General features: G+C 41.4%; 3 protein-coding genes and 1 pseudogene across 10 annotated transcripts in view; 3 read left to right on the top strand and 1 right to left on the bottom strand.

Annotated features, from left to right (window-relative positions):
* ubr4 (ubiquitin protein ligase E3 component n-recognin 4) overlaps positions 1 to 11,003 on the top strand; it is a 51,574-nt gene extending 40,571 nt beyond the window's left edge. For all 8 annotated transcript variants that reach the window (XM_069141219.1, XM_069141217.1, XM_069141215.1 and 5 more), the window contains 27 exons: positions 91 to 175; positions 661 to 788; positions 1,529 to 1,658; positions 1,788 to 1,948; positions 2,085 to 2,194; positions 2,722 to 2,863; positions 3,075 to 3,156; positions 3,259 to 3,432; positions 3,643 to 3,764; positions 4,100 to 4,297; positions 4,425 to 4,505; positions 4,664 to 4,751; positions 4,963 to 5,090; positions 5,272 to 5,379; positions 5,522 to 5,638; positions 5,776 to 5,966; positions 6,160 to 6,333; positions 6,436 to 6,535; positions 6,749 to 6,967; positions 7,119 to 7,232; positions 7,552 to 7,694; positions 7,812 to 7,937; positions 8,030 to 8,224; positions 8,399 to 8,623; positions 8,946 to 9,036; positions 9,188 to 9,350; positions 9,566 to 11,003. In XM_069141219.1, coding sequence (XP_068997320.1) covers positions 91 to 175; positions 661 to 788; positions 1,529 to 1,658; positions 1,788 to 1,948; positions 2,085 to 2,194; positions 2,722 to 2,863; positions 3,075 to 3,156; positions 3,259 to 3,432; positions 3,643 to 3,764; positions 4,100 to 4,297; positions 4,425 to 4,505; positions 4,664 to 4,751; positions 4,963 to 5,090; positions 5,272 to 5,379; positions 5,522 to 5,638; positions 5,776 to 5,966; positions 6,160 to 6,333; positions 6,436 to 6,535; positions 6,749 to 6,967; positions 7,119 to 7,232; positions 7,552 to 7,694; positions 7,812 to 7,937; positions 8,030 to 8,224; positions 8,399 to 8,623; positions 8,946 to 9,036; positions 9,188 to 9,350; positions 9,566 to 9,630 — 3,660 coding nt within the window. In that variant the 3' untranslated portion in view covers positions 9,631 to 11,003. The remainder of the gene's footprint in view (positions 1 to 90; positions 176 to 660; positions 789 to 1,528; positions 1,659 to 1,787; positions 1,949 to 2,084; positions 2,195 to 2,721; positions 2,864 to 3,074; positions 3,157 to 3,258; positions 3,433 to 3,642; positions 3,765 to 4,099; positions 4,298 to 4,424; positions 4,506 to 4,663; positions 4,752 to 4,962; positions 5,091 to 5,271; positions 5,380 to 5,521; positions 5,639 to 5,775; positions 5,967 to 6,159; positions 6,334 to 6,435; positions 6,536 to 6,748; positions 6,968 to 7,118; positions 7,233 to 7,551; positions 7,695 to 7,811; positions 7,938 to 8,029; positions 8,225 to 8,398; positions 8,624 to 8,945; positions 9,037 to 9,187; positions 9,351 to 9,565) is intronic.
* Positions 11,004 to 16,965: 5,962 nt separating this feature from the next.
* On the top strand, positions 16,966 to 19,056 carry LOC138192935 (transcription factor HES-5-like). Its single transcript, XM_069140631.1, has 2 exons — positions 16,966 to 17,063; positions 17,183 to 19,056. The coding sequence occupies exons 1-2, from the start codon at positions 17,007 to 17,009 to the stop codon at positions 17,615 to 17,617; spliced, it is 492 nt and encodes a 163-aa protein (XP_068996732.1). The 5' UTR covers positions 16,966 to 17,006; the 3' UTR covers positions 17,618 to 19,056.
* A 3,108-nt stretch (positions 19,057 to 22,164) lies between these two features.
* her12 (hairy-related 12) lies at positions 22,165 to 22,810 on the top strand. The gene is given in 3 exon segments (XM_069141168.1): positions 22,165 to 22,216; positions 22,219 to 22,328; positions 22,418 to 22,810. Coding segments are annotated over 3 exon segments (555 nt in total).
* Positions 22,811 to 24,708: 1,898 nt separating this feature from the next.
* On the bottom strand, positions 24,709 to 25,372 carry LOC138193314 (transcription factor HES-5-like; annotated as a pseudogene).
* Positions 25,373 to 25,800: the final 428 nt, after the last annotated feature.

The following is a 25,800-nucleotide window of genomic DNA, read 5'->3' as shown; positions in this document are numbered from 1 at the left end:
TAAACAGCAGAGTTGCTGGGTTGGAGGGTTTAACTTTGCTGGAAAATTTTCAGTTTTGATATGAACACATCGTCTTTGTTTTCCTATCAGGTCAGTAATTTGCAGTATGAAATGCTGCTGCTGACAGACTCCATTTCAAAAGAGGGAGGATGCTGGGAGTTACGCTTGCGTTGTGGTAAGCCTGAATATTTAACTTCATATATTAAACATTTTTAACTTTATTTACTGCATCTGTAGAGTTGAATTTAAGGTAGAGCAGATAATGTATTAGTCTATCTGACTTTTCCAGATATTTATGTATGTTGTGGCAATAGTTATATCTAGAACATTGGTGTAGTTAATAAATGTAAATGTATGTCACGTCCTTCATCATCCTACATCACATCACATCCAATCACATCCTACATCAGCCCTGCAGACTGACGTTCTTTGAGTCATTCAGTAGGACAGTTTCTCACCTCATTACTAATATTTCATAAGCTGTCTTGTGCACTTTCGTCAGTGCTGATCAGAGAGGAGAGAGATTATTTATTGTTGGTTGACTCAACACTTGAAACAATCTCTTCCTAAAATGGCTCATTATTGTGTTACAGATGTTGTTGACTGTTTGCACTTTAGGCTTCTCTCTAAAATGATTGTATTTTTTTGTCCATTTTGTAGCTCTCAGTCTATTCCTCATGTCAGTGAACATAAAGACACCTGTAGTTGTGGAGAACATCACTCTCATGTGCCTGAGAATCCTGCAAAAGCTGATTAAGCCCCCTGCTCCCACTAGCAAGAAGAACAAGGTAAATATTCCAAATACACTTTTGCACCAAACTTGGAAATACCAAATCACAATTTGAAAGCTGGTATCAAGAAGACAAACCTCTCAATACAGTCGCCACCATCTTTTTCATTTGAGTCTGGACTTTCTAAATCAAGCGAGCGAGTGTTTCCTTTCAAGCACTGGAAACATGCAGCACTATCTCAGACTCCAGTGAATACTACCTTAATAGAAACATTGATTGATCCACACATGGACTAATGTTGGCTACCCTGTGCGAACACGGCAGTTATCAAGTAACATTAAACTTTCTGAAATTTTTTTAGTGTTACTCCTCAACCACAAAGACAATCATTTCCAAAATGACTATGAGCACCCTTATTAGAAGGTCTGAATTTAGTGATTGAGACTGCAAACACATGTTGGGAAAAAAAATGATTGATTAGAGAGGCGTTGACACTTTTTGAAAAGGACTCAGGGATTTTTGGAACCAGGATCTTCCAGCCTTCGATGCCTTTGCACCTTAAAGTACTTTTGTATTAATTCTACTTTAACCTGTGGTATTTCCTGCTGGTTTGAAATACAAAAACACAGCATATTGAAGACTTAGTTCCATTGTCTGTCAGTGACCACTCGGTTGCATCATGTTCTCTTACACTGCTCTGTGTGTGTGTGTGTGTGTGTGTGTGTGTGTGTGTGTGTGTGTGTGTGTGTGTGTGTGTGTGTGTGTGCGCGCGTGCGTGTTTTTGCTTTTGTTTAAAGGATGCTGCTATTGAGTCCCTGACCACAGTCAGGCCTTACAGTAATGAAATCCATGCCCAGGCGCAACTCTGGCTCAAGAAGGACCCCAAAGCATCTTATGAGGCCTGGAAAAAGTGTCTCCCAGCAAGATGTAAGTATTGGTTCTAACAAATGTTCAGACACATCTGTGTCTGAAAGAGAGTCTGATTTTTTTCACTGATATAATGAAAACTCATTATGATGAAGCTTTTCACTGTTGAACTTTTTTTCATGACCACAGGCCAGGAAACGGTGTCGAAGCCTCAGGGGAAGGCTGAGTTGCGGAAGCAGTATCTGCTAGAGAAGTATGTATGGAAGTGGAAGCAGTTCATGAGGTCCAGAAAAGGCGACGGCCTCTTCCCCCGCCTGCTCAAACTGAGCCACAACAACTGGCTACGGCAGGTAAAAATAAAAATAAAAAAGTCTTTGGTGAAAGTTGAGATACTTGGATTGTGTTGGTTTGTTTTTTGGCTTGTAATTTTACAAACCAGTTGGTGCTTCTTAGAATAAAATTGTTAATTTATGTTTTTTGTTGCAGGTTCTTTTCACACCGGCCACCCAGGCTGCAAGACAGGCAGCTTGTACTATTGTGGAGGCTCTCACCACAATCCCCAGCCGCAAGCAACAAGTCCTGGACTTACTCACCAGGTAGGAGTCTCAAACACTAAACCTGCTGGTCTAACAAACATCACATGCTGTGTTAGGGACGAACTAAACATAAATTAGATTTCCTTACTCTGCAGTGAGTATGAAATTTAGTCAGGCCAAAACCCTGGCTAAATTTGGCATCACTACAGGTAATTGCAGATAAATCGCTATCAGGTGCTTTTTTGTTTATACTTATAAATATATACATATATATATATAAATTATAAAAAAGCAATATCAGCCAATAAAACATTATTGTTTCTAAAACTTAATGTTGAAATACAAATTCCTCTATCAGAAATCTAATATAGGTTGTGCCATAGTATGAAATGTATTAGTTAGTGCTGACATTAGTAAATATAAGTCATAAATATGTTGATACAGAACACAACAGGTTGTCATGCAGCTGCTATTTTCAGGTAAATTACCTGCTTCATATGTTTACAGAAGGGCCAGTAAATATCTCAACCAAGAAAAGGAATGTTATAATCATTTAAAAAAAAAAAAAAAACATGCGTGTCTGTTAGTTACCTGGATGAGCTGAGTGTGGCTGGAGAGTGTGCAGTGGAGTACCTGGGCCTGTATCAGAAGCTGATCAAGCCAACACACTGGAAGGTTTACCTGGCTGCCCGTGGAGTCCTGCCCTACATCGGTAACCTGATCACCAAGGTATTGCAAGTTCAAAAGAATATACCTTTATAGAAAGATAACTTTTATGTTTTTCATAGAAAATATGTCTAACCTTCATCAACTTAAGTTTCACCAGATGCAGTAAAATTAATTAAAATTCAAGGACAAAATGTAGTGCATCTTCTATTTTATTTTTTTTTTTTTTTATGTTTGGTATCTATACGGATATTAAATTTATTTGTCTCATCAGGAAATAGCCAATCTGCTGGCTTTGGAGGAGGCGACACTGAGCACAGACTTGCAGCAAGGCTACGCCCTCAAGAGCTTGACTGGTATGTTAGTTTGCGTCCTGTTGTTCATCTGACCATAAAATTAGACATTACAGGGAACAGCACGGTCTAAGGGAGACTTTTGTGTGTTTGGTGCCGTTGTAGGATTGCTCTCTTCTTTCGTGGAGGTGGAGTCCATTAAGCGGCATTTCAAAAGCAGGTTGGTCGGCACGGTGCTCAACGGCTATCTGTGTCTGAGGAAGTTGGTGGTGCAGCGCACCAAGCTCATCGATGAGACTCAGGACATGCTGCTCGAAATGCTGGAAGACATGACCACAGGTTTGTACTGACTCGCATGAAATCGCATTTTGCTCTAGTCACTGTTCGGACAAGATTTCATTGCTTAGATTAATTGATTATTTTAGTTTTTCCCATTACTCAAAATAGGTGAAAAAAATATTAAAAATAGAAATGAGACATAAGAAAATTGTCTTAAAAATTTAATGTGTATAGCTAAACATCAGAAATGTAAACAATTTTTGTTCATAGGTACCGAGTCTGAAACCAAAGCCTTCATGGCAGTGTGCATAGAGACTGCGAAGCGGTACGACCTGGATGACTACAGGACACCCGTGTTCATTTTCGAGAGGCTGTGCAGCATCATCTACCCTGTAAGTTGCCTTTACTTGATTAAGGAGCTACAACAATTAATCCATTAGGCAATCAACAGAAAATTCATCGACAACGATAATCAAATCATTATTTACGTAATGTTATAATAATGAAAAAAATAAAAGCAAAACATTTACTGGTTCAAGGCTTTCAAATGTGAGCGCTAGTTGCTTTTATAATCCCACATTACTGTTACAGTCCTATCAATTAAAAATCATATACAGCCCTGACTGTGATGCATCATCAGAAAGGTCCCACACAGTGATGCTCAAAACTTCTGTGTAGCTGTTAATTTGCCTTCATCTGGAGCGTTTGTTTCATCCTCCGTTTCCAGGAGGAGAACGAGGTGACGGAGTTCTTCGTGACCCTGGAAAAGGATCCTCAGCAGGAGGACTTCCTGCAGGGCCGCATGCCAGGAAACCCCTACAGCAGCAATGAGCCCGGCATCGGCCCTCTAATGAGGGACATCAAGAACAAGATTTGCCAAGACTGCGACCTGGTGGCGCTGCTGGAAGACGACAGTGGCATGGAGGTAAACAAACCTCATACTTGAGTCGCTCTGTTTGCTTTGATGTTGCTGTGATCAAACTCTCGTGTTATGAAATACTAAACGCTGACATATTACAAGAAATTGATCAGATATTGCTCTTTTCCCTCAGCTTCTGGTAAACAACAAAATCATTAGTTTGGATCTGTCAGTGGTGGAGGTCTACAAGAAGGTGTGGTGCCCTACAAATGAGGTGAGAGTCACTTTCAGTTTTTCAGTGAATTATTTCCACTTTTAAGAACATTTGTAACTGTGCAGATTTTTATTAAATGCTTACAATACTTTAAAAAAATCATGTAATAAGGCACTTACTGATAGTCATGGAGTCTACTGGCCTTTTTTTCCCTCCAGGGTGAACCAATGAGAATCATCTATCGAATGAGAGGTCTTCTTGGAGATGCTACTGAGGAGTTCATCGAGTCACTGGACTCGACCACAGGTTCGATTTTAATTTACTGTTTGTTTAGAATTCAGAGGCAATCATTGATCGTTCACGTGTATCTTAATCTAAAAAAAAAAAAAAAAAAAAATGTTTGCCTTTAATACTACATTCATATTCTTTATCATCACTTGTACCTGCATGCACAAGATGAATGCAAAATTTTTAATCACAATTGAAAGATAAACTGCTTTACCTGACCTGATTACAGATGAGGAGGAGGATGATGAGGAAGTGTACAAGATGGCGGGAGTCATGGCACAGTGTGGAGGACTGGAGTGTATGCTCAGCCGGCTCTCTGGAATCAAAGATTTTAAACAAGGAAGACATCTGCTCACTGTAAGCCAATATTTTTTGTCAGAAAGCCTTTTAAAATATGAAAGTGCTCCTTGATCTCTGATTTTCAAAACATACTAAACTTGTCTGGAAGTATGAACTCTCTTCTTGGGTTTCTGCAAAGGCAGCACTTTATAATTTTGTTCCACAGATGAGATGACCAGTGTGAATTTGTCTCACTCAGGTTTTGCTGAAGTTGTTCAGTTATTGTGTGAAAGTGAAGATCAACAGGCAGCAGCTCGTCAAACCAGAGATGAACACACTCAACGTCATGCTGGGAACTCTGAACCTGGTGAGAGTTACAGCGCCTGTGTATTTTACTGGGTTTGATTCTGGTGCAGGACAATTCTATCAAATTAAAATTCTGCTGCAATCTTAAGCAGGATTTTATAAAACAGGAATCCACAGGAAAATTGATTGTTGTTTTCCCTCAGGCTTTAGTCGCAGAACAGGAGAGTAAAGACAGTGGGGGAGCCTCTATAGCAGAGCAAGTTCTGAGCATAATGGAGATCATTCTGGATGAAGCCAATGCTGAGATTTCAGAGGACAAGGTAAGAATCTAAAGCAGGTTTCACCTCCTGAATAAAAAGAATCAAGATTTTGGACACCGTGATATTATCAAAGCTTGAAAAAACAGTGTATTGTGGTTCTTGTCTGATTTAAATGGGGCCTGGTTTGTCTTTTGCAGGGTAACCTCCTGCTCACTGGAGACAAAGATCAGCTCGTCATGTTGTTAGATCAGATCAACACCCCGTTTGTGCGCTCCAACCCGAGCGTGCTGCAGGGTCTGCTGCGCATCATTCCCTACCTGTCCTTCGGTGAACTGGAGAAGATGAGGATTCTGGTGGAACGATTCAAACCGTGTTGCAGCTTTGACAAGTGGGCATCAGCCTTTCACTTACAAATCAATACATATATGAAGCTATGTTCAGGTCTATTTAAAGATAAAAATGAAATGATCAAATCAGGCTGTTCATTTGAGACAAATCTGTGGCGCTCTGAGAAGCATACTTCCTCTGGCAGTCTTTGGGTATTAAAGTTTGTAAAACTAACTGTAACTTTTCTTTCTAAGGTACGACGAGGAGCATAGTGCAGATGACAAAGTGTTTTTGGATTGCTTCTGTAAAATCGCCGCTGGAATCAAAAACAACAGCAACGGCCATCAGCTGAAAGATCTCATTCTCCAGAAAGGAATCACACAGAGTGCACTGGACTACATGAAGAAACATATCCCAAATGCCAAAAAGTATGTTTCTTACTGCTTCAAGTGCCTGAATATAGTCAGTCAAAAGCTTTGATTTGATGAAGTTTATGTGCTTATTGTCTTGTTTTTCTGAACTCTCGTCAGTCTGGATGCTGATGTCTGGAAGAAGTTCCTCTCCCGACCAGCTCTCCCCTTCATCCTCAGACTGCTCCGTGGTTTGGCTACCCAGCATCCCCCCACACAGGTACAAAATATCTTGAGTGGAAAACTCAGCTGTAGCTGCTTAAAGCCCAACATGATTCCTTAAGACCGTTATTATGAGACGAGCTATTCAAATATTTGACCCAGCTTGCAAACTCAACACCAACAACTGATTTGGAAATGACAACAAAACAACAAACAAAACAAACCTTCCTACCAAACATGACTGTATGTTGTCTTCTTCTTCTTTGTTTAGGTGCTGATAGGCACAGATTCAATAACCAACTTGCACAAGCTGGAGCAGGTATCCAGCGACGAAGGCATCGGCACGCTGGCAGAGAACCTTCTCGAGGCTCTGAGGGAGCACAGTGACGTCAATCTGAAGATCGAAGCGGCCCGCAGAGAGACCAGAGCCGAGAAGAAGCGTATGGCGATGGCCATGAGACAGAAGGCTCTGGGAACATTGGGCATGACGGTAGTCTTTTTTTTCCCTCCTTTTTTAACAGTTTCCAGTTAGTTTCATTTTTACTCATGTTGTTAATTTCTGCAGATATGTATCTCTTCTACTGTCTGTTTCACGAACACAGCCCAGTGTTATAATGTGCATTTATGTGTTTGCTTTTCAGACTAATGAGAAGGGGCAGGTGGTGACGAAGACCTCACTGTTGAAGCAAATGGAGGAGCTGATAGAGGAGCCGGGCTTGACCTGCTGTATCTGTAGAGAAGGTTACAAATTCCAGGTACAACTAAACATCCGGGATTATATGTGGATAACATCATTTAAATAATAAATGTATTTGGTCGAAAACATTTTACCAAGCTAATGGGGTTATTGGAAATGTTGTAGAATAACTTGAGTGGTTCGAAGTTGTAGATGATGACTTGTGTTGGACTCTTCAGGTTGGATTAAATTATTTTGAGTATTAGCAGCTAAAAGTGGTAACTGTATGTAGATGAAATGATAGACCAGGTTTCAAATGACTAGTCAGTCTTCTTGTTCTGCTGAAACGTGTGTTGTTCTGAATTAATTCATGTCCTTACTTTTCTCTCTCACTCTAGCCAACCAAAGTCCTCGGTATCTACACTTTCACAAAGCGTGTGTCCTTAGAGGACTTTGAAAACAAGCCTCGCAAGCAGCAGGGCTACAGCACTGTGTCGCACTTTAACATAGTCCACTATGACTGCCATCTGGCAGCTGTCAGGTAGCAACAAACACCATCATGCACCGCAATGTTGATGTTTAGAGTAAAGTTTATTTCTGTGGCCTTAGTTTTCATTTATTCTGATGAGCTTTTTATTTTTCCTTCTCCTTATGTCAGGCTGGCTCGTGGGCGAGAGGAGTGGGACAGTGCTGCTCTCCAGAACGCCAACACCAAGTGCAACGGACTGCTTCCTGTGTGGGGGCCACATGTGCCAGAATCGGCCTTTGCTACATGCTTAGCAAGGTAAAATCACGCATCAGCAAACCTATAGGGACCAAACGTTTTCTTCATGGGGCACAAAGTGGATCATTCTCAACCGGATTTGTCTCACACAGGCACAACACATATCTTCAAGAGTGCACAGGCCAGCGGGAGCCCACGTACCAACTCAACATCCACGACACCAAACTGCTGTTCCTCCGCTTTGCTACTGAACAATCGTTCAGCGTGGACACGGGAGGTGGAGGCCGAGAGAGCAACATCCACCTCATTCCCTACATCATCCACACTGTGCTCTACGTCCTCAACACGTACGTATATTTTCTTATCAGACATTCAGTCAGTATCAAAGCTGAGCAGCTTGATGTGGGACAGTGGTTGATGAGACATAAACCATAAGTCCCCCTACTTCAAGTTTTTAGGTGTTATGTCTCGTGGATTTCCAGTTCTTACTTAACTGCAATTTGTAAATCGTGTCCCTGTAGAACAAGGGCTACATCCCGAGAGGAGAAGAACCTGCAGAGTTTCCAGGAGCATCCATGTGAGAAATGGGTGGAAAGCTCATACGATGTTGAAGGACCGCACTATTTCACCATCTTGGCCATGCACATCATGCCACCTGAACGGTGGAGGAACACGCGTTTATACTTCCTACGAAAACTCCTGGTCACCACACACGCCCGCAAAGTCTCGGCAGTCTGCACAAACAAGTATGACACCGCTTCGCTTTCTGTCCTGATTTGTCTTTTATCTGCCATATCGATTTAAAAACTTTCAGTTTCAATCAAGTTGGAAATACTTAATATCAAATTATTCATTTGTAATATGTGTGTGGTTTTCAGGGTGGCCACTAAAGACAATAAGAACCTGTTTAATCAGTGTTAAACTGATGTTTGCTTAAAGCAGATCTGAATTAAAACAATACTGAATGCTGCGTACTATATTTAGGACTTGGATATATCGGGGAAAAAAAATACAGTTTATCTAGAAATACGCTCTAGTCTTCATCCTGTTCTTCTCTTTTGTTATCAGACTCACAGATAAAACACCAAAGGAATATGCAGTCTATCGCTCCCCTCTTCTCTTCTGGGGCCTGGTGGATCTCGTCTACGACATGTTCAGGGTAAATGTTAGTTTCAAACTACTGTGCATGTTGATGGTGTTGCGTGATACTTTGAGTGTTCAAGTCTTTGAACTCTCGGTGTTGTTGTAGAGATCGTAGCGACAGTATTTGACCTCGATGCCTTTTTCTGCTCTTGGTTTGGGCTGTACAGAAAGTACCCACGAGCAACACAGAGGGTGGCTGGTCCTTCTCCCTGGCAGAGTATGTCCGTCACAACGACATGCCCATCTACGAGGCCTCAGAGCGCGTGCTCAGGGCCTTCCAGGATGAACTCATGCCCGCGGAGTCCTTGTCAGAGTTCTTTGATGTTGTAGGTCAGTATACATACACACCTGATTCACATTAGAACTGCCCGATTATCAACATTAAAATTTCGAAGGGTTGTTTTTGAAACTCTACAAGGACCTATGTGGTAGGACTGATGTCTCTATTGTAGCTCTACTTTTTCATTCGTTACTGCCCTTGATTCTTGTCTGGTGGAAGTTCTTAACTGAGTGTTGTGAAACTTGACGTCATGTTTCTTTTGCAGGTCTCCTCTCTGAAATCCCAGACCCAGACCTCTTCCTGCAGGATCTGTTGAACTCTTTGCCCTGATGGCCAACCTCAAACCACACCCCTCCAACACACAACCGCCCTGCTAATAAAGTTGGGACACCTACCAACTGAAAAAAGAAATACTCTTTTTACACACTGACACACTGAGTACACGCAAAGAGTATACACCATGCTTCCTACTCAACTCCCACCCCCTTATGACATCTTCAAATTTGCTGTAAGCAGAAACTATGTGTAGTTTAAAAAGAGTCATTCACTTTCGGCAACATCTCTGTAACATGTAACACGAAAACACAGTGCTGTTAACGGTTTGGGGAGGACACACTAAAACAGAATTCACACTTCTGATCCAAAGTGTGGAGTCGAGGACACGACGAGGTGCAGGACTCTGCCGACCACAGTCAGAGACGTCTAAGGTAGTTTCTGGTTCACAAGTCACCACCAACAAAGCTGAAACATCACCTTGGTTCTGACATCACAGATTATCTGAGAGAATATAATTCTTGTTAAAATGATAAATAATTGTCTGGTTGATGGGAATAACTCGTGAATTCTGTTTTGGGATGATCATCGTTTTGGCTTTAAATCCCTCCCCCTAAATATCGGGGTGCAATGTTAAAGGAAACTGAACTGTTTTGGGGTTTGACCCACCTCGTATTAAGAGTGGCATTTGATTTTATCTCGTTTTGCTTTTTGTTTTGTTTGCTTTAAGTTTGTTTCTGGTCTTTTTTTTTTCTTTTTTAAATGGCAGAAGGTTTCTTTGTCACATGGTTGCGAGTTAACTGTACTTCTCCTCTGGGCTTTTTGCTGTTTGGTCCACATGTAGGTTCAAACTGGAATTTGAGTGATGGACAGGAAAACAAATATTTAGTGTGTATGTGTGAGGGTTCTTTTATCAACCTCCGAAGCAAAACGCAGAAAAGCCTTGATGATAAAGTCAACTTTGGACTTGTGGAAGATTCCATCTGTTGAAGTGAAATATCAGACTTGTCTAAATTAATAATAAAACAGACCTATGTAATATTCTTTAACACTTTTTCTTTGACTAATGTTTTTTTGGTTCAGTTTTTCTTCTCCTGCAGTTTCTTTATTTCGCGAACCTCTCTGTGCTCTATAATTTAGATTTTGGTTTTCCACGGAATTACTGGCAGCACAATTGTGTCAATTCCCACAACAGATTTCTGGAAAGCAAAGAATCGCTGAGTTTGACCCTCAGCTGTTGATCAACTTTTTAACTTTCAGACGGTTAAAACGGCGTCCTTGTACTCGAGAGCTGAATGCATGGTGTGGAGTTCCTACCCAGTTTATTATTAATTCGCCTATTCCCGCTGCTACAATGTCTAACTGTTGCTGAATGTGTGCTTTTTGAATTTAGCCTATGATTAATAAAGCCGTAATAATTCCAAATCTGATCCAGGGTAACCTCTTCTGTTCCAGCTGCTGTTTACAGTCTTTAAAAGGATGCATCATCCTGTCTCTGCATCAAACAGCACTTTTTTTTTTGTACTCTACCCATCATATGACAATTGTTTGAGGAGAATCCAAACTCATTTTAAATGTTTTTTTTCTAGAATTACATTTCAATTAGTTTAGATATCTGCTATATTCTTCTCTTTTTTTTCTTCAGTCTTAGAGGTTTTTTCTAAAAAAAAAAAAAAACGTGTTGCACTTTGAGAATAAAATGCAGTGTAAACTAGAATACTAATAATTAGAGCCCTGACATTTTAAAGGTCATCAACAGGGGCACATTGACAACCTCTCTGTCAACCTCCTTTTGATTCCTCCGACAAAGCTGCTGCAGTTTTCGGGTGAAATTGCAGATTGCATGCAACTGAACACCCCTCCTTACTCTCCCCTCCGGAGCCTGTTTGATAAATTACAGTGTCAATGAACCAGTGTTTGGTTTGTCCCCTCCGGGCTGCTGTAGCAACGTGGCGGTGCAACATGGTGAACTCCGTGTAGGAGGACCTGCTCCCTCTAGAAATGAAGGGCTCATTTAAGGGTGTGGTTTAACGTTATTATTGATCATATAACAAGTTACCAACTAGATAAAATGTGTAAACAAAATGTATTCATATTGTGGGGCCAATCGCTCTCAAAATATAAAACTTTTTGTTAGCGTGATCTCCGTTTCCATGGCAATGCGTGGGCTATGACTAACAACTGGAAAACAATTAGTCGCCTCAATAGAAACGAATAAAACGGTTGCGATGGTTACCACTCCGGGAAGTAGTCCGACCCTTAGCAACGACGTAGCACCCGAGACAAGATCTAGTCCGTTTTATTGCTTTCTGGAGATCGTTTCTCAACTGAATAAATACGCACATAGAAACACTAAACTGCTTAGCTCGCTCAATCTCGCTGTAAGTAAGATATCCGATGAAAAAAAGATGTCAATGGAGTCATGTATTTTTAAGACTTTAGCACAGTGTCATGTGTTATTAAAGTGCGCCGCTATCTGTAGTGTTACAGTACGGCTGCTCGGAGAGATAAAAATCTATCAAAAGAGACCCGGTTTTGCCAAATGAGTCACAGTTAGCAGGCCTACAAGTAAAAATATCATTACAGTGTGTATGAAATTAAATTCATTATATATTCCCATTGAGAAGGCGGAGTGATATTTCTCGTGATGAGCAGGGTGTGTTGTCATGGTGATTGGAGCACGTTCCTGAAGTTCAGTTGACCAATCAGATCTCTGGGTCGGAACTACTTGTTGTGTAATCTAAAGTAATGAATGGTGTTTTCTCGATATTTAATAAGAACACAATCCACTCAGAAACATAAACACTTAAAGACTGAAAAAAAAATCTTAAATTGGATTTGGACTATTTAAATATAAACTCCCCCCCCGGAGGCTTGAGAGTCCATGAACAAGAAGATGCTGCTCTGTGGATTATAAGTGAGGTCTTCTTGTCTAACAGCCACTGGAGGGCGATATTCATTAAGACACCAATGTGTCAGATATGAAAATTGATCAATGTTAACAGTAAACTTAACATGGTAATATTTGCAGAAGTGGCTGGTAAGGAGTGGTGTTGGAAAACATGAGTTTATTTTAAATTGCACATGAAAGCACATATCGCACCTTTCAATTGTGGTTTTCAGTGAGACATTTTAAACACGACAACAAAAAACAACATCACTCGCAATGTCTTAACATTTACTAAAAAATATGCATTGGCATAAACATTTCCCCTTTGTACAAAGGAATATGGCTTCTTCTTTTTTTTCAAAAATACCAAATAAAATGGTCTTTATGTGACCAGTTTTAAGAAATACAAAAGTTTAAGGCAGAAAATACACATTTTAGGGCCCCTTGTGGACCAGTAAGATCACAGTGTAGATGGTCATAGATGATGGGTGGAAAACGTCCATCTTATCCATCGTTCAAACTTAATTAGGGTAAAGACACCCAAATAAAAAAAAAGTTTTACAATAGAAAACTAACTTTTTAATTTACTCTCTTTTTCCATCTGAAAAATCTTTTCCATGTGAAACTTCTTCAGGATGTGCCGTTATATTCAGCACTTCAAAGCTCGTTGATATCCCCCATACTCAGTCTCATATTGTCTTTGTGTGCGTGTGTCTGCTCATTACTGGCAGCACAGCGGTGCCACATCCTCAGCTGGTGAGGGGAACAGCCTCATGGCCTCTCTGGAGGATTTGGTGTAGCCGTTGGGGAAGATGAGGGCCTTCTTCACCGTGAAGAAGGAGACCGTCTTGTCCCACATGTCCGAGCCAGACACCCCCGTGTTGAGCTGGCTCTCCAGTGTTGAGCGCAGCCTCACTGCTCTGTCTGTGCACTTCCTTTCCAAAATCATCATCTTACAAATGCTGAGGAGAGAGACAGAGAAACATCTGATCAACGCTGGATACGAAGAAAAGATTTAGACTTCAGCTGTTTGCATGAATCCACATCCACAGGAACCATTTAAACAGAACACTTCCTCTTTATTGATAGTGGCTAGAAGCCAGTTTTTGTTTGTTAAAATGCATTTGTGATGCTCCCAGCACTGAAAAATGAAATTAAAGAAACTGAAACAACATTTCTGTTCAGAGTTTTGTTTCTACTGAAGAATCGTTGACATAAAAACAGCTGTCATTGGAGATTGACCTCTACTGTGTCAGTGTGGAGGCAGAACTGTTAGAGATTTCAAAAACCTGGCTAAACCAAAAAAAGCTGCAAATGCTAAACACGAGAAAATATCTCTGGTAATTTTTGTGAATTTGACCTTTTACACATCACTTTGGACATCTGCCTGGAAGCCAAAGCATACCTTTATAGTTTGTTTCGGCCCTGCTGCCGGAACAAAACCAGCATACCACAACGACACCAGAAAGATGTTGAATGAAACAAAAGTTCAGAGACGTGAGGCGAGCTGAGCTTTCTATATTTGAGCTTACGTTGTGTGCTGATCCCTCATGGTGAACACGTAGTCAGATGTGGTCCAGTTAGTCCAGGCCCTTCAGCGTTATGATTTCACCCACCGAGACCTCCCTCGGTTATATACTTGTGCCAACTTTCCCTTCGATTTAATTTGATGGCGGTTCTCACAGTGTTTGGCCAATCACAAAGCAACGTTATGACAATAGGATGTGAATGAATTAGTTGAATTCATGGGGTACAATGGCCCCAATCCAAACAAATAGGTGGGAGGGGCCCTTCGCTGGGCCCTTGTCGCTCATCTAATGCTCCACAATAAGGGAGATATTCTCATTATTGTATCGATGGGGAGTGATATGTGGTGGGAACGTGGAGGCAAAACATCTGCCCGAGGACGTCTTGTGACGTCCGTTTACAACACGTCTCTTCTTTTAGCAAAATGAGGGACCGAGTTGTTAAGTGAGCAGCATGGGAGCTGAGCTTCTAGTTATTTCCTCTGAAGAGTAGAGCACAGGAATAGATTCAGAATAAGTAGCATAGAAAAGGTCAGCAAAAAGGAGAATTATCACATAATCAATGCATTGGTGTTTCTGTGTTGTTAGTATTTGAGTCTTTGAGATGTCAATATATATCTTAAGATGTTATTTTTCTGTTGCAAAAACCTTATAATTTTTAAAGATATGAGTTTTTAAACCCTTTCCTTCACAGACTCTGGAAACAAACTTCATTGAAGTATCCAAACCCCCCCCCCCCCCCCCCCCCCCCCCCACACACACACACACTCTATTCTTCTTATTTAACTTTCTGTCTCTATTTCAGCCTCTCCAATTCTCACGGTGAGCGTCTCCCATGCTTGATTGGCTGACAATGGCGGACAATCCATCCAGATGGTGTGCCTGGAAGCCCTGTTGACAGCCCCGTCTTCCTGGGTGTGTGTGTGTGTGTGTGCGTGTGTTGTGAGAGGAGGGGGTGGAGGGTGGAGGGTGGAGGGGGTGGTTGGTCACTCAATCTTTGTTCGATGGGGCACACTTCCTTTGTGCAGCCGGCCTCAGAGTCATTAACACTGAAGTGTGGGAAGCCTGGGACCACAGCGGCTCCCACGTTTCACACAGGCAGGAAGGGAGCGTGTGACTGAGACGTGGCCAGCGGCAGGCAGGTCAGCCAGCTAGCTGTGTGTGTGTGTGTGTGTGTGTGTTTGCTTGCGTGTGCGCGCGGCATGCGTCCGTGCGTGTGGTAGGGAAAGTGAATGAGAGCGTGGCTGTCTTGAATATGGGGGGTTTTCCTGATGTGTCAACATGTACTGTGTGTGAAAGCTTACAGTTGGAGCACTTTTCTTCTCTACAGTTCAAGTCACCTTCATCAAATTAAAGCAGACAAGCTGAACTTCAAAAGGACGGTTAATGAGTCATTTCACAATAAAAGTTTACAATAGTAAGCATTTATTATTCTCTGACACCTGCTGGGAAATGCCAACGGTTGAATGGAAAGTTTATGTATATTCTTGCGTAGTTAGGATGATGATTTTAAGATACCTTCGTACACTTTGTAGGGTTTATGTTTCTCTATTAAACTAAACACTGTTAGGTAAATTAATAAAGATATCCGTATGATAAAGTAATAAAAAAAATGTAATAAACACTAAATCCTGCAGATGACCTGCTTGATCAGGGCTGCCTATGTGTGGTTAGGTTTTACATTTTATTTCAACTATCTGTCATGAGAACATTGTTCTCACAAAAATAATTGAATCAATTTCCCAACAATAATCTAAATCTGAGCAATAATAAATTGCTCCGATTCAGGAACACAAGACTCAGACTGGGTACCAAACACAAGAGGATCAGACAGTTTACAAACAAAACACATGAATTTCACATGTGCAAAAACTCATGTTGTTCACATGTGATTGTGTGAGACAAGTATTTTGCACATGGGAAACATTTGGTTTCGGAGCATTTTTAAATCGTGTAATGTGTGAAGCCCAATGTAGATTCACATGCGAAAACTTGTCCACATTTTCGTCATGTTATCGTACTGTATGTTGCAACATGTGGCAAACATGTCACAGATGTGATCACGTGTCCCATGTGGAAAACATGGGAAATTTGTGGTTTTTCTGTAAAGGGTTGTAAACAAGCGAACTGTGGAGCCACACTATTTTGAGGTAAAACTGAACCCAAGAAGCACCTGTAATGCCGGTAAAATTTACTGCGTGGACACAAAAGAAAAGATCAGGTCAAAGATTAACCAGGAAAGTGTGAGAGATGCAGTTTTAGTTCTGACAGCTAATAGTTGTTTTTTTGTTTTTTTTTGTAGAGCCAGTTAGAAGAAATATAAATTAAAATGTAAAGGTTGATTTTAGTATTTGAGCAAAAACAACACAGTCAACATGTTCTCTTTTCTCCATCAAGCAGATTTTATTTCATTTCCAAAACTGAAAGAAGCTCCTTTTCCATTCACCTCTGAGACGTCTCCAACTGTTGCGCAGTTTCGCGAGGGAAGCCTGGCTGCTTCACACTGGTGGAAGTGGCTTCATGTTGGTCTTTTCTAATGGCTGGCCCTCTGTAACACCCACGTGTGCCTGGTGGCAGAGGCACTTTGTCTTCAATTACGTGGCGGTGGAGATGACATGAGACAGCAGCATGCTTCCCTCTGGGGTCACCACTTTCCCATATCAGCACAAGCACTGGGTCAGTCTCCCAGCTACACCCTCCCTCTCTCCCTCTCCCTCCCTACCCACTCCACCCCAGGCTCTTTCTCTCGCAGTCTATTCCTCCACCTGCTCCCCGGAGACACACTCATTGTCCCCACAGCTATAAACACTTCATTGAGCATGTGGCAGCCCTGCGTTCCTCAAAGCCCTTCCCAGCACTCCCATTGGCCCGGGGACTGTGAGAAACTCCAACAAGCCTAAGACTCACACATTCATATGGAGATTTGGGTGTATAAATACAGCGCTGAGGCAGAGGACAAGGCAGCTCAGACTCAACTGGCTCTTTGAAGTGAGCAGGAGCGCTCTGACTCTACAGCAATGGCACCCACTGTTTTTGGACAAGCAAGCAAGGAACACCTGACCCCTGCTCATAAGGTAAACACTTTATCTGTCAAGTCACATAACTATCTTCAATTATGTTGTGATGCAAAATAATAATTAAAAAAACAATGTTCAAGAGGACTAAATGTTTCTTTCTTTTTCCTTTTTTTCAGCTGAGAAAGCCAATGGTGGAGAAACTGCGCAGAGACCGCATCAACACCAGCATCGAACAGCTGAAGTCCCTGCTAGGTCCCGAGTTTCTCAGGCAGCAGCCCGACTCCAAGCAGGAGAAGGCTGACATCCTGGAGATGGCCGTGGTCTATCTGAGAGCCTGGCAGCAGCAGCAGCATCAGGCCACCTTGACATCTGGCCTGATGACGGCCAGCGATGGTTACTCGCACTGCGTGCAGGAGGCCGTCAGCTTCCTGTCCCACTGCGAGGTCCAGACTCAGGCCCACAGGCTGCTGCTCAGCCACTTCCAGGGCCTGCAGTCGCCCAGCAGGACCAGTCACAGTCCCAGCAACCTCTCCCCTCCTGGCTCTCCAGTCCATCAGGTCAGCAGAAAGGGTGTAAGCCAGGCCAGCTGTGCTCTGTGGAGGCCCTGGTAGGATGGAGTCCCCCTCACTCAGAGAAAGAAGAACTACGTCTGTGAACGTCATGGACAGAAAGTTGAAGACTCACTGAAGTCTGTTACCTTTTGCTTTGGCAGGAGATTTTAAATCGTTAAGTGTTTTACTTGTGTGAAATTGGCACAATGTGCCAAAGTTCCTGAAGGACTGAAAGGATTCAGGTTTTACTGAATATGTACACCATGTGTATCGATCAATTAGAGGGCTTACTCTGTGACCTGTTCACTGTTCCTGTGGGGAAAACAACGCAGAACTTTTTTTTGTTTTCCAAAGTCATTGAATTATATTAACCACGTTGGTTTAAATCTGTCTGAGACATGATTCATGTGTTTACTTTCTGTCTTTGATACTGAGTATCACTGACTGATATATTTCATCAGATTACTGATGATGCATCAGAAACGAGCCATAACTTGATCCTATGGATCCGCCTCTACTGTAAATCTTATTATGATTATTCTTTACACTTTGATGACTTTTTGTAACCATTATTTGGCCAAAGTGTGAAGGAGTGTTACTACTGATATTGAAGCTGTTACCTGTCACCTTGTGATGTTCCTAATAGATGTTTTTCATCTTCAAATGAATACCTTTTATAAAGGTCTTTTATACTGATGTGAATCTTTACGAAAAGAATCTGTTGTGTTGCTTCCTTGAGAAGTTTGCCCTTAAACATTTGAAACAATAAATGGAAAATTTCTCATGAAGTTTTGCAAACATAACAGTGGTCTTCTTACCTTTTTTTTGCAGAAAACTGCAGAGGACAAATTTCACGTGTTTTTATGAATTAATGTTCACGTTTGAACCGACTAAATGCAATAATGAATAATTAATGACTTCAAGTTCAGAGATGAGCTGCTGGAGTTTGTGTTTTGCTCAAAGTCGTCCCATTAAAGACTACACACTTAAATCCAGTCATACCAGAGAGTACCAAACTGACAACGGCTTTACTATTGTGCCTTGCTCAAGGGAGCAGTGGTGCAGAGTGACTGCAGAGGTCTGTTTGCGTAAATATTTACCCATTTGTCAGATCAGTATAGCTGCCTCTGCCTGTTCACATAGTTATCTTTTAGCCCTCTACTGCTCTAATAGTTGCAAAGAAAAAAGAAATGGAGAAAATACATTTAAAACACAACAGAGACTGGCTGTATTACTCCAATTAAAAACATGTTTTCATCATTTAAAGAGTAACACTGACTAAATGTACAAGATTGTTTATTCTTTGGTGGAATTCTGCAAAGAAGAACACAAATGTTTATTCTGGTAACAAAATGCAGGCAGTAATAAAATCTGTGCGCAGGTGTAATGGTGCTGAATAGTGGTTACTGTACATTCAGTGTTTGGCTTTATATTATAACTCTTAATGGTTGTAAATATATGTTTGTGTTTGTAGCACCTGTATGTTCAGAAATATAATCAAACTTCAGGAAATATTTGATGTAACTGCAGGTAATTTTCGTGTCTCATTCCCAGTAAGTTTTTTTGTTTTTTTTCTTGATCCATTATTTCCCACAGGGATCATTAACATTTCATCTGACCCTGTTGGTGAACAGGTGTTTTAAAAAAAAAAAAAAAATGAAAAACTGACTATGCAGACACCCCTGCAAGTCACACACCCACTTTCCTCTGTTGTGGTGGTCGTGGTATGTTGTCTCCTGCTTGAATTATGTCTCAAGTGCCACAAAAGTCTTTCACTACTATTTGTGGGCACAGAAGTTGTGGAGAAAGTGGCATGCCTGGGACTTTCTCAGGCTCTAGTTTGCCAGGCCAGATGGTCTGGCTGAAGCTGCCTCGCCTCCCCCTTCAACAGGAGATCAAACACCGTAGCTAATGTGATGTGTAACAAGACACACTTCTATTGTTCCCATCTCGGGGCCAGTGAATAGGCGCAGAGTGTGGGAAACGGGAGATACCACACTCACAGAGAGATGGCTGACGGGAAGCAGCTCTGCGCCGCCGCAGGTCTGAGCGAAGGCCGATACTTTATGGCAGGATTTCAGGGCTCTCAGGCGGCTTGGTGGGAGGGAAACTCGTCTTCCCACACACTTGTGGACAAAGACCCCCAGCAGCCGCGTAGTGCACACTAACTTTCAGAGGAGGCACAAATTCACACAAACATGTCAACAATGACGAGGGCAGATAACAAAGCCGAGCAAGGATGCGACAGAGTGACAGTAAATGTTTCAGTGATGACAGGAGTGTGGAGACATAAATGAGGAGAGATAGAGGAGATATGTACTAAACATATAAACTATGAGAAAGAGGTCAAAAATTGGTGATGATAAATATTCATCAGGGTGATTGTAATGACTTTGAACACACTACCAAAACGTCCACAGGTAACAAACCTGTGGATAAACGGTTATTATGTCAATAAAGGAGCATGTGATTATTAAACTGATTTCCTACTACCAGGTTTTACATACCTGTTGTACATGAATACCTTAATGCTCCATTCCTCTCAGTTTGCACTTTTGTGCACCATTTACAGCTTAAACTTTTATTTTGGGGTCAAATTGTTGCCACCATCTGAATTCTCTGCTTTCTTCTTTACCTTTGCTTAAGTAACAGTTGTATTTTCTGTTGCATTACTACCTAATTCAAACTTTAAGTACTTCTTTCACCGCAGTAGATTTGTGGCTGAAAACTTAAATTAAAAGAGTCAACACCGATTCCAGCCGTGCAGACTGCCCTGTGCCAAGCAATGAAGCCAGTAGACTTGATTTTTCCCACATGGACCAGCACACAGAGTTTCTGTTTGTGCTGCAACAAAAGATCAATTAACATTCCCAATGGAGCATGGAGGAGCGGCATGGCTTTTGTAGCTCATTTACGCTGATGTTGGGGGCTGGTGGGAAACTGGGGAGACAGGACTACTCACACTGCGCCCACAAGGCCAGCTTCACATCTGGGGCCGGCCAGTGATGGAGGCCCTCAGAGGCACACTGCCAGCCCCCTCATAATGCCATTAACTTGACACTAATTTGACACAGTTCATTTACAACAGGGTCTGCAGACCCTTGGGGGAAATAAGACAAGAACTTGCGATTAAAGGCTGCCTACAGTTTCTCAGCAGAACTCCTTGACTAACTTGTATATAAACTCATGGAATACAAAATAATCTAATATCCAATAGTTTGAAGTAAAATTTATCTTTTTGCCAACTGACTCTCCGAGAGGTATGCACATTATTATAGCTGTCTTTCATATCATCATGTGCTCTGGGTATGAATAGGAGTTGGATAGTACAATTTTAGAAATGTACGTATAATACCTGTCAGTTTTCCTTCATGTAGGCCTGCAGAAATCAGACAGACAGACAGACTGATAGATTCATAGATTCATAGATAGATAGATAGATAGATAGATAGATAGATAGATAGATAGATAGATAGATAGATAGATAGATAGATAGATAGATAGATAGATAGATAGATAGATAGATAGATAGATAGATAGATAGATAGATAGATTAGATAGATAGATAGATAGATAGATAGATAGATTAGATAGATAGATAGATAGATAGATAGATAGATAGATAGATAGATAGATAGATAGATAGATAGATAGATAGATAGATAGATAGATAGATTAGATAGATAGATTAGATAGATAGATAGATAGATAGATAGATAGATAGATAGACAGACAGACAGACAGACAGACAGACAGACAGACAGACAGACAGACAGACAGACAGATAGATAGATAGATAGATAGATTAGATAGATAGATAGATAGATAGATAGATAGATAGATAGATAGATAGATAGATAGATAGATAGATAGATAGATAGATAGATAGATAGATAGATAGATAGATAGATAGATAGATAGATAGATAGATAGATAGATAGATTAATAGATAGATAAGCAACAGGTGGAAAACGACATGTTTCACCTGCAGCCAGCTGATATCACAATGTGATGTTAATGACTGCTTACCCAGTCCTTTCCCCTTAGTCTCTTTCCAAAGTGCGTTTAATGTAGACTATCATTTTTTTTATCCATACGTATATATGGACCTAGCCTGGTACATTTATTGAAAGTACATTCATGGTCACTGCCTGGCATCAAAGATTTCACTGCATGTTACGGCTGTTAAGAGCCTGTGACCAAGACTGCTGAGTCATGTACTCCTCTGAGAACAACATTTTGACGTGTATAAATGCTCCTGTCTGAGTAGCAAAGTGCTTTTTGAGGAAATGAAGCTTTCTTTGAAGAGACAATGAGAGCTCAGCTTATACTGTTTTATTGCTGCAAAGCATTTGGTCTTTAATTGCAGTTACCCCCCAATGGGAGATATTATGCATCTAAAAAAATCCAATTCTGACCGTCAGCCTATGATAAATTCTCAGATGTCTGCTTGATAAAGTGTTAATTACCTGTTGCTTATCTTGGGAAACACGCCAGGCACAGATACATGCTCTCTGAGTTATTGACATGCCCTCCATTGTTGTGCTGGGAGTCCCACTGGTCAGAGTGTGGGAACCCCAACCCTGCCTGAGCCACATGCCTTTGTTATGCTAATGTCTCAGTATAAAATGAGAGGCATCTCCTCTAGAGACATCAGAGCTTACACTGTTGTCCAGAAGAAGCAGCTCACTTCACCTGTGCAGACATGGCTCCCTGCTCCACCTACTCCTCTATTCACCACATCAGGATCTCTGAGAGAGACAACATCAAAGTGAGTACTACAGGAGATTCTCTTATGGATTACACATCAGTTCAAATGTCTTGAATCATGAGCTCACTTGTCTGTCTCCTCTTCCTCAGCTGAGAAAACCTGTTGTGGAGAAGAAGCGCAGAGATCGCATCAACAGCTGCATCGAGCAGCTCAAACTCATTCTGGAGAAAGAGTTTCACAAGCAGGAGCCCAACTCCAAGCTGGAGAAAGCCGACATCCTGGAGATGACCGTGAGCTTCCTGAGGCAGCAGCTGCAGTCAGGCCTCTGTCACACCGACTACACACAGGGCTACTCTCACTGCTGGAGGGACTCCGTGCAATTCCTCTCCAGCACAGAGGCCTCTGTCACTCCTCTGGAGGGCCTCCAGCAGCAGGACCAGAGGCTCCATCAGCCCCAGAGAGCCAGCAGCTCCACCCTCAGGCCCACCACACTGCAGGACAGCAGCAGCAGCAGCAGAGGCCCAGTGTGGAGGCCTTGGTAGAGACTCTGTCACACAGACACTCTGAGACCTGAGGGGACCTGTGCTCTCCCTCACTATGTAGGAAATATATTTCCAGCCTGCTAGTTCATGGTGGGTTTCCTTATTGTCTCATCACATTGATGGACAAGTAAAAGCGAAGGCTCTCATTTATTTGAAGATTGTCCTCCTTTGACTCTGATGTTCGCTTTTCCTTTTGCATAGTTTTGTCAGATCTTGTGAAGTGATTGTTTACTCCAGTGGAGTTTATCTTTGGACTGGTTGATGTTGCAGTATAATATCTGCCATACTGTGTTTGACTGACAGCTGCTGCTGAGAATATTTCTCTTCTCTTTTGAATTATCTATGCCAAATTGTATATGTGAGGATGATGATGATGGTGATGCATGTGTGTGTGTGTGTGTGTGTGTGTGTGTGTGTGTGTGTGTGTGTGTGCATTTTGTGATGGGTTGTTGATATTTCTGTTTTGCTATCACATTTAGGCTATTTTTACAGAATTCTAACATTTGTATGACAATTAAAAATAAAAAGACACAATCATTGAAAAAAAACCTGATTGTTGATGTTTATTATTTCATGTAGTAAATGAGCCTGGTGTAAGTACTGTTGCAAAAAATTAGAAAGTGTCTCTGAAATTTTGGCAGATTTACATTAGAGCCTGTTTGACACATCTGTCGGCCGATTAAATTGGCGGATATTTTCCTACACAGATATATTAGTATCTATATATTCTGGTCAATATGTGCAGATTTCAAAACTGTTTTTGAACAGAGCAAAATGCTCTAATGATGCTCAGAGAAGTTTTGTGTTTTCAGTGCACTGTTGGCCTGAATATTGATATTGGGTAATTATCAGAAACAGAATTTTTTTAAATCTCTAATATTTGTATCAGCATTGGCCCCCAAAATCCAGGAAAAATCTATCCTGAACTTTTTTGCTTTTGGAGAAGATCTTGTAACGTTTGGTCCTAGAGCCAACAGATATCAAGATGTTCTAAACCCACATAATACTGCAATTAAAAGTTGTGTCTTGATTTAAAAAAAAAAATCCTAATATAGACATTTCCCTTCTTTGATTAGGAAAGAAGAAAACATCAATCTGAATTCTGTTATCTAGAGCTCCTTCCAAGAAGATAGAAAGACACATTAAAGCACAAGTAATGTGAAAGGCCTTCAAACTAAACAGAGGTTTACATCTGTTGGAATCTGTAGATTAATATGACAATATGAATTTTGATCACACACGCACCTGTTCTTCAATCATTTTCTTGCTTAGTCATTTATTAGCGATATAACTGTAAATATTACTAACCATAACCTTAAAGCAAGTCATCCTAAGTCATGTTGTTTTTTGGATTGAATAAAAACTTTATTCACAATTAATACATCTCCACAAAATTTTAAGAAAAGAAAGTATATTTTATTAACATCCGAATTTAACTTGTGGTAAACATTTTCTTTATCATTTTCAACACACAGCATTTACTTACAATACAGTCCACCAGAAAGTTATACACAAAGTACACAAACGATTGACAGTGCAGCGGCTCCCTTTCATTTTGTTAAATACTTTGTTCCTTTATTAAAGGTCAATAAGTCACAACAGACAAGCTCAGTGAACCACTGTGGTTTCAGACATAATGTGACATAAACGTTACACTGTAGAACAAGTTTAACTTTACTTCCTTCATCTACATAAAGAAACCAAACACTGATAATCACCTCACTGTGAGGCATGAACACTGAGAGGAGATGTGCTTAAGAGGTTAGAATGCCTATCTTCTCATCAATATGATGAAACACTAAAAACCCTCAGTAACACCATGAACTAGCAGGCTGGAAATATATTTCCTACATAGTGAGGGAGAGCACAGGTCCCCTCAGGTCTCAGAGTGTCTGTGTGACAGAGTCTCTACCAAGGCCTCCACACTGGGCCTCTGCTGCTGCTGCTGCTGTCCTGCAGTGTGGTGGGCCTGAGGGTGGAGCTGCTGGCTCTCTGGGGCTGATGGAGCCTCTGGTCCTGCTGCTGGAGGCCCTCCAGAGGAGTGACAGAGGCCTCTGTGCTGGAGAGGAATTGCACGGAGTCCCTCCAGCAGTGAGAGTAGCCCTGTGTGTAGTCGGTGTGACAGAGGCCTGACTGCAGCTGCTGCCTCAGGAAGCTCACGGTCATCTCCAGGATGTCGGCTTTCTCCAGCTTGTTGGAGTTGGGCTCCTGCTTGTGAAACTCTTTCTCCAGAATGAGTTTGAGCTGCTCGATGCAGCTGTTGATGCGATCTCTGCGCTTCTTCTCCACAACAGGTTTTCTCAGCTGAGGAAGAGGAGACAGACAAGTGAGCTCATGATTAATGTTGACAGAATACATAAAATATGACCCTGTGTCTAAAAAACCCCGCAGTACTCACTTTGATGTTGTCTCTCTCACAGGTCTCGTGGTGGACAGAGGAAGAGCTGGTGGAGAAGGGGGCCATGTCTTTGCAGGTGAAGTGGGCAGCTTCTTCAGGATGACACTGTCTGCTCTGATGTCTGTGAAGGAGCTGCTCTTCATTTTATAGTACGGCATTAGCATAACAAAGCCATGTGACTCAGGCAGGGCAGGGGCTTGCATCAATAGGAGACACATCAATAACTGTGAGGTGAAGCAATCACAGGCTGACGAGTGGAGATAAAAACATTCCCAATAAATATATATCAGAGTGAAAATGATGTGCTGTCGTCCTCTTATCAGGAGCTGCTGCTTATCTCCCTCTCCAGTCACTCGGGGGACAGAGGCAGAAGCTTCTGATAGGCACCCAGGGAATAATTAAACAGGATTAAATGCATCAGTGGCATCCAGGGAAAAGGTCTGATAGGAGGCGTGTTATTGTAGATTCCAATTGCTTGTGTGAAACCAAGCCATGTCTTCCAATTCACTACAGTAATTTGGACATTTCACATTTTTACACATTAGAATCTAAAATTTTCAAAAATTGTATCGCTCATCTGAAATTAAATTTA

The sequence above is a fragment of the Embiotoca jacksoni genome, unplaced genomic scaffold (assembly GCF_022577435.1).
Source record: "Embiotoca jacksoni isolate LCO1_2020_lvr unplaced genomic scaffold, fEmbJac1.0.p SCAF_9, whole genome shotgun sequence".
Taxonomy (NCBI): domain Eukaryota; kingdom Metazoa; phylum Chordata; class Actinopteri; family Embiotocidae; genus Embiotoca; species Embiotoca jacksoni.
The sequence above is the reverse complement of the archived record's forward strand: the minus strand, read 5'-3'. Positions and strand labels throughout refer to the sequence as shown.